Source organism: Capra hircus, chromosome 7 (genome assembly GCF_001704415.2).
Source record: "Capra hircus breed San Clemente chromosome 7, ASM170441v1, whole genome shotgun sequence".
NCBI classification, from domain to species: Eukaryota; Metazoa; Chordata; class Mammalia; order Artiodactyla; family Bovidae; genus Capra; species Capra hircus.
In genome coordinates, this window is record NC_030814.1 from 50,770,717 (window position 1) to 50,778,761 (window position 8,045).

The 8,045-nt window shown below is 35.2% G+C and overlaps 1 protein-coding gene across 2 annotated transcripts; it reads left to right on the plus strand.

Moving 5' to 3' along the window:
- On the plus strand, positions 319 to 3,873 carry LOC102176527 (sperm-associated acrosin inhibitor). 2 transcript variants are annotated; one of them, XM_013965497.2, is made up of 5 exons: positions 319 to 443; positions 540 to 616; positions 1,542 to 1,588; positions 2,560 to 2,675; positions 3,594 to 3,873. In XM_013965497.2, the coding sequence occupies exons 2-5, from the start codon at positions 550 to 552 to the stop codon at positions 3,634 to 3,636; spliced, it is 273 nt and encodes a 90-aa protein (XP_013820951.1). In that variant the 5' UTR covers positions 319 to 443; positions 540 to 549; the 3' UTR covers positions 3,637 to 3,873. The 2 variants fall into 2 exon arrangements, with proteins under 2 accessions (XP_013820951.1, XP_013820949.1); XM_013965495.2 differs by having other exon boundaries at positions 319 to 616.

Sequence of the window (8,045 nt, forward strand, 5' to 3'; positions counted from 1 at the left end):
CATCTGCACCAGGCTCCTCACCTGCAGTCCATTAAAGGAGACTCCTCAGCTGGGGGAAGTTGAGGGGAGATCCTACAGGCGCGGTCCCTGGAGCTGCAGCCCTCACACTCTGCCACCTCTGTGTCAGGTAGGTCAGGTAGGGATGCTACGGAGGCAGCCCTGGTGTGTCACACTGGAGAAGACTGCTCCAGGTCAGTCCTTTCTGAAACAACTATTTATTTTCTGAGGAAATACTAAATGTCCAAAGTGCATATTTCTTTAAATGCTGCCAGGCTCCTTGTGGGCTGAGCCAAGGGTTGGGAGAGTGAACTTCTCCTTCTTAAAGTGGGCAAAGAGGACCTGTCCTAGTGTTTCTCGCAAGCCTCTATGAGGCCTTCTGTTCACCTGTATGTCCTGTGGGTTGAGGCAAGATTCCCACCATAATTACAAATCTAGGAGAGTGGGTCAGTTCCTTTAGAAGTAAGAAACTTTCATTTGGAAATGGGCAATTTGTTCCTGCGCCGGTGTGTTATGAGCATTCCTATGCATTTCTTCTACAGACTTGATAAAATGTCTTTCTTCTCATCATGGATCAAAGCTATTTTAATCATTGGCTTGGCATTTCCTCTTTATTGTGGTGAGTAAAATTTTCAATCCTGGATGAAGCAGTTCACACATCATAGAAAATGCAGGAAACAACTACTATAATCAAGGAGTGGAGGAGCTTGCTGTGCTGGGCGTATAATACTTAAATTGGCACAACAAAATGACACGTGTTACAAATATCTTTTCACAAATTGCATCAGTTGATTGGTTTCTCATTTCCCTCCTTAGAAAGGTAGAGATAGAAAGGGTGGTTAGAATGAACAGTAGAATTTAGATATTTGTTCATTTAGGACTAAAGATATTGATCTAATTTTCCCCATTTTTGGAGTTCGGATTTCATGGTTGCTAAATGCAGAGTGTGGGGAGTAATACTGTCCTCTAGATCTGATATTCTTCAACAATCCTACTCATTGCTTGCCAGCTCTGAGTGCACTAAAGTCAAAATGTGTGTTAGGAGAGAACTAACTGATCCCTCTGCTGACCACTTATCTTTCTTAAAGCACAAGGTGGCCCATGAATTTCCGAGTAGAGTAGCTGTGAGGTATTAAAGTGATTCATGATACTCGAGCTGAGTTTGAAGAAATTAAGTAGTAAGTAACTTATTCATATTAAGTGACTTCATACAAGCATATTAAGTTGCACTAAGCAAGGTGTTTTTTCTCTGACTAGAATATCTTATTTATAAAAATGAGGAAAAAAGAATCTCCACAGGAAGTTTTGGTGATTATTAAACCATACTTAAAGTTATTTTTTCATGGAGAGGTGAATTTAGAATTCTGTTTCCAGATTTGGAGTTATTTTGTGAAGTTGTTATTTTGATACTGCCACAGTAGCCTCACCTCATTACTTGCTTGTTTGTGTAGGTGATGTGTATAGATGTGGGTATATCCTATCAAAGACTGTTTTTCCCTCTTCGTCATCTTAGTTTTAATCTTCCTTTTGTATGTTGATTGCAGAAACTTCTTTTGCATCTTCAAGAAAAATGAGTGAAATGCGTGAAGCTGTAAGTTTATATTGATTAATGTGGGAGTTGAAAAAGGTAAACTTTTCATTATTTAGTTTAAAAGGTAATTTTACCAAAAAAAAAAAAACCTAATAATTCTTCAGAAAGTAAGATAAAGTGTCCTTATTACTCTAAGTTCAAGAAATAGAATCTTGCCAGCCATTCAAACCATCTCTCATTTCAGACAAGGTAAAAATATCCCTTACTCAAAATTTTAATATTGGGCGTAAACTTTGTTATATACCATCATCTGAAAGCAGTTAAGTGGTGTTTAAAGTAGCGTTGTTTACCCTAGAAAAGAGAAAGGCTAAAATTAAAGTAGCTAAAAAAAATTTTCCAATTATAGGAGGAATATAAAATAATAATTTTCATAAAACCTCAGAGTGAAATATTATATAGAGGTGAAGAAAATCAACTACATTTCTGAACAACTAAACAGATGAATATATTTAAACATGCCTAAAAATCAGCTCATATAGCAATAAGTATGTGAATGAGCATTCCTATGTTCCAATAAGAATTTAGGTATTATATATTTTAAAAAAAGCAGGTTATGTCAGTATACACACACTTCTATTTCTTTATGTAAATTACCAACACTGCCATTACTAACCAAATTATATATATATGTATATGGTTAAATATATATTTATAAACACTAATATATATGAAAAAATACATATATGGTAGTAATCTGGAAGTATCAGATTATCTAATAGTGAAACTCTTGAGAAAAATGGGAGAATTATAATGAATTCACTTTTTTATACTTGTGATAGTTGCGTTCCAGTGTTGTGTTGGTTTCTACTGTGCAGCATTTTTTATATGTGAAAAACTTGTGTCTATTTTTAAACTTCAATATAGAATATATTTCATTTTGATACATACCATGATGTATTAAGAACAAAGAAAATTTTATTCAAGAAATTCATTATCTGGAAAATATTATGTTGTCTGTTTATGTTTAACAGCCAGAGTGTAGTATATATATTCGTCAATTACATTTTTGTAGCAGAGAAATGGATCCAGTCTGTGCAACAAATGGCAAAACGTACTCCAATAAATGCGTTTTCTGCAGTGAAAAAATGTAAGAACAAAAAACTCACTATTGCCTCTTCAAAAATAATGAAGACAATATCAGAAAATAATAGGAACATCCATGTTTCTGATAGCCAAGGCACAGTAAAACATGGAAAATAACTGTTCTTTCCTGTAAAAGCCCCAGAAACACACTGGTAATCTTTGCCTGAAGTCTCATTCATAAAAATAGTTTTTATTTGACCATGAATTCCTGCTGGATGTTTCCTACATGTATAAACCAGTTACGTTTACTTGATTTAATTGCTTGACTTAATACTGGCAGTCTGGTGGCCAGGATAATGTAATTCTTAACTCCAGAGGTTGAATAGTAACCTCTGTGATGTAGCTTCAAGCTACAGGGAGCATAACTGAGCAAGAAATTCTACTGCCTTTAGAAATTTAAATCCATTACAATTTATGTCAGAAAGGAACTCCTCTGATGGTTCACTTTGTCCCCTGAACTCCATGACAAGACTCCAAACTTTCCTCAGAGAGCAGGGCAGTCTAGGACACTTCCACCTAAACTCCCTTCCTGCCTCCTTCCCTCTGCGGGTGTTCCCAGTCTAAAGGTTCAGCCAGCCATCCTACTTCCTGCCTCAGTTTCTCCCACTGGTATTTCCTCTCACTGAATTGGGCTTCTACTTTTAGAGACCCAGGAATACAATCTCTAATCTTCTTCTTGAGGTCTGGGTGGGTTCCAAGGCTGAGTCAGGAGGGAACACGTAGAAAGAGTCAAGTAGCCCCAGGGGGTCAGAAGGACCTGTGCAGAGTAGGGGGCGTGGAAGGGGCCCTGCTACTTTGGGAGCAGAGCCCTCCTAGCTCTGTCATAGTCAGAGTCTCCTCATGGAGAAGCGCTTAGTGCAATAGTCAGGAAGTTTTAAATACTTTTTAAAAATAATTTTTCTTTCTTTTTCTTTCTTTACAGAGAGCATGGAAGATTTGATTTTAGTCACTGGGGTCGTTGCTGACTCTGCCTCAGCCACACATTCCTATGGCTTTTATTGCAATCCTATTTTGCTATGGATTCTACAACCAATTAGTCTTCTAAAACAGGGCTTTAAATTCCTAGACGACCAGACTATGCCTTCAGTAGTACACAAGACAGAATGTAGATTGTTGGAGAATTTTTCCAACTCTAAGAACCCACCAATGAAAAAGATTCCTTTTTTCTTTCTTCAATTAAACATTGACAATGGTAAACCTACCTTAATTGTGTGTTTGATAATAGAAAACCTAATACAGTTTGTAATCATGAATATTTCAGTCAATAAAATGTTAAGTAATATTATCTTTATTAAAATACTCTTTCTGTTTTTGGTTGATTAGTGGGTTAAAACACCTGAATACTTTTGGTAACTATAATTAAAGAAATAGTCTCAAAGGTGAATAATCCATCACTTGGAAGTTTATTAAAAGTGCAGGCAGTTGGGCTTCTCTTTATTCTAAAGAGTCAAAACCTCTAGAAGAGGAATCTGGGAACTTGAATTCTAACAAATATTACACGTCAGTCTTCTGATCACAAATGCTAGCCAAGTGGTTCAGTAGCAGACCAGCCAGATTTGCCTTTATTGATTTAGAATATTCATTTGTGCTCCATGTCTGATGCTTCTCTATCTCCCAACCAGCAAGAACTGGCTTTATTTGAGTGGTCAGTTTTCATTTAAAGCTTGGTCCAGACAGAACTGTAGACTGACTGCTAGAAAGCAAGTTTCAGGCTGCTGCATATGTCATGTCAGACCTGCTCGGCTTTTCAGTAAACATTTTTACCTCTAAAAGATAATCTATATGGGAATTACTTATTCATTTACATTCTTTAATAGTAATTCCTAATGAAAGTATCCATTAAAATATATAAATTTAGAGCCACATTATTAAAATCCATTCAACCACTTTAATGGCCTTTTTCATTGTAAAAGACATATATATAAGAAACATTATTCAGTGAATTGCTGTTAAATTTATGGATGTATTCTTTTCCATTATAAAAAATTTTAAAAATTAATTGAAGAACACTTTCTTTACAATATCATAAAACTTAAAACAAACTTTGTTTTTTAAGTATATATTCACAATGTTGTGCAACCATCACTACTATCTTCTTACAGAACATTTACATCATCTCACCCATTCCAAGAAAAAAAAAAAACAAAACAGATAAACCTAGGTACTTCCCAATACCCCACCTATAATTCTTGGCAACCACTAAACTGCTTCTGGTCTCTCTGCCTCTTCGGGACATTTCACATCAATGGAATCATATAACATGTGAGATTTTCTTATAAATGGAACATATAGGTCTGTATCTACAGTAATACTTTGTTTTATTGCATTTTGCTTTATTGCACGTCATGGACACTACACTTTTTACTGATTGAAGGTATGTGGCAACCTCATATAAAGCAAGTGTATCAGTGCCATTCTTCCAACAGCATTTGCTCACTTTGAGTCCCTGTGTCACACTTTGGAAATTCTTGCAATGGTTCACACTTTTTCATTATTGTTATATTTGCTACAGTGATTTGTGATAAGTAATCTTTGATATTTACTACCATGGCTCATTAAGAATCATTTGATGGTCAACATTTCTTTAGCAATAAAGCACTTAAAATCAAGGGACATGTACATGGTTGCTTTAGACATAGTGCTATTGCATGCTTAATAGACTGCAGTATGCTGTAACATAGATTTCTGTGCACTGGGAAAGCAAAAATTTCATGTGACTCACTACTGAAATATTTAGTTAATTGGTGGTCTGGAACCAAAGCCACAAAATCGCCAAGGTATGCCTAAATATCAGTATATATAGAAGGTACCTTTTGTTTCTAGTTTCTTTTGCTTAGCAAAATGTTTTCAAGGTTCATCCATGTTGTAGCATGCTATCATACTTCTTTGCTTTTTATGACAAAATAATAATCCATCTTATAGATAGAGCACATTTTCTTTATCCATTTATCAGTGGACTGAATCTCCTTGATGTGTATAATGACACTGTAGCTATTAACAGTCCTGTACAGGATTTTGTGTGACCATATATTTTCATGTCTGTGGATATATACCTAGGAGTAGAATTTCATATATACTGAAAGACAAGTACAATTAGCCATTAAAAAGGCATGCTTCTTTTTTGGTAAAAATTTTCACATTTTTATTGAAATTTTGTGATTTCATTTTTGTGATCTACATGGTGGATTTTCTTTGTTTAAATTCTCCAATATTAGTTCTTAATGAAATTGTTTAATGGAGTGTACATTTTAGGAGTCACATTGTTAAAAAAAAAAGCATTCAGTTTGTTTCATGACCTTTTTCTCTACATAGGTTGTGTAGAAAACAACTCTTCAAAGAGTAAATCAGAATCAAAGTGAGATACTACCTCATACCCATTAGAAAGTCTACTATCAAAAAATCAGAAAAAAACCCAGATGTTGGCAAAGACGCAGAAAAATTGGAATTCTTGTGCACTGTTGGAAGAGTGTAAAATGGTGCAGCTACTATAGAAAATAGTTTGGCAATTCCTTTAAAGTTTAAAAATAGAATTACCGTATAATCCGGTAGTTCTTCTCCTGGACATATACTCAAAAGACTTGAAACCAAGATCTTGAAGAGATATTTGTATGCCAATATTCCTAACAGCACAGTAGCCAAGAAATGGAAGTAACACCTATGACCATCAATAAACAGATAAGCAAAATACAGTATATACATACAATAGGATATTATTCAGCATTGAAAGAAAAAATTCTGACACATATTATAACAAAAGACAAATACTTGATGATTCCACTTATATGAAGTACTACTAGAGTAGTAGCAAAGCCATAGACACATAAAGTAGAATGGTGGTTTCCTGGGGCTCAGGGAGAGGGAGATGGTAGTTGGATAGTTGTTTAAAGTGTAGAGAATTTTAGTTCTGTGAGATGAAAAGAGTTTTAAAGATTGTTCAACAGTGCCAATATATTTAATGCTAATAAACTGTATGCTTAGAAATGGTTAAGACAATAAAATTTGTATGTATTTTACCACAATTAAAATTCTGAAAATTATTCCGTGAACCCTGATATATTCATATATGTATTCTTTTTATTTTTATTAAAAATATTTTATAAAAACCTATTATGTATCAAGCCCTAAGTAAGATGATAGGGAAAAGCTGTTGAGCAAAAATATATATAATACTATTTTTTCGGAACTTTCAGTATACTATTTAAAATTATTGTCCACTAAGAGTGGGAACCATTTCTTATTGAGTCACTATTGCCTACCAAAGCTCTATGAAGCAGCTTCCCATATGTAATCTAACTTAGTTATACAAGAATCTTATATTTTACTCAATAATGAAAATGAAAACCTTGGGATTTAATGGTAGTTAAAACTTGACACTTTGGTAGTAAAAGGCACTTTTAATATGCAACTTGTATTTTATTACTTTTAAATATGTTTATTTTGATATTTGTATACCAAAAACATAGTCATTTTTAGGTATAATGCAATGATTATTATAAATATACCTAGATATACAACCATCACAACAATTTAAGAACATTTACATCATCCAGATGGTAAAGCGTCTGCCTACAATGTAGGACACCCGGGTTCCATCCCTGGGTTGGGAAGATCCCCTGGAGAAGGCAATGGCAACCCACTCCAGTAATCTTGCCTGGAAAATCCCACGGACGGAGAAGTGTGGTAGGCTACAGTCCATGGGGTTGCAAAGAGTTGGACGCGACTGAGCCAGTTCACTTTCCTTTCCTTTCACATCATCCAGTATAATCTTTCTTATATTTTAGATGTCACTCTTACTTCCAACCCTCAGCACCAGGCAACCACCAATCTATGTTTTATTTGATTGCTTTGCCTTTTCTGGAAGTTTCACATAAATATAATGAAACACTATGTTGTCCCTTGTGTCTACTCCTTTGACTTCTTTTACTTTGTATAATGTATGTCCCAAGAGGATGAAATGTACAGAGATGCCCCATCCAACAAAATTATTCAATTGAACAATTAGGTTGAACAAGTAGGGGTTGTGAGAAGCAGGTTTTATAGTAACAAGAAATACAGTGACCTCTCTTTGCTATGGAATGATGTCATTTGCTTGTTTCAATAATTTTCAGACTGGCATGGAAGTGAAATCCATCAGGTTGAAAACCAACTGGAATATAGTTGATCCTGCTGATAGAGGTACTGTCCTGTGGGCAGCCATTGTCATTGGTTGGGATTTGTCCCTTGTGAGAGCATGGAATCTCATGGTTAGGCATTTGAGGCTCTGGAAGATCCCCTGGAGAAGGGAAAGGCAATGCACTCCAGTATTTTATTCCTGGAGAATCCCATGGACCAGGAGCCTGGTCAGCTATTATAGTTCATGGGGTCTCAAAGAGTC

Coding starts and splice junctions, on each gene's coding strand:
- LOC102176527 (XM_013965495.2), top strand. CDS start 481: ATGGGCAATTTGTTCCTGCGCCGGTGTGTTATGAGCATTCCTATGCAT. Junction 617..1,541: donor GGCATTTCCTCTTTATTGTG/GTGAGTAAAATT, acceptor TGTTGATTGCAG/AAACTTCTTTTGCATCTTCA. Junction 2,676..3,593: donor GTTTTCTGCAGTGAAAAAAT/GTAAGAACAAAA, acceptor CTTTCTTTACAG/AGAGCATGGAAGATTTGATT.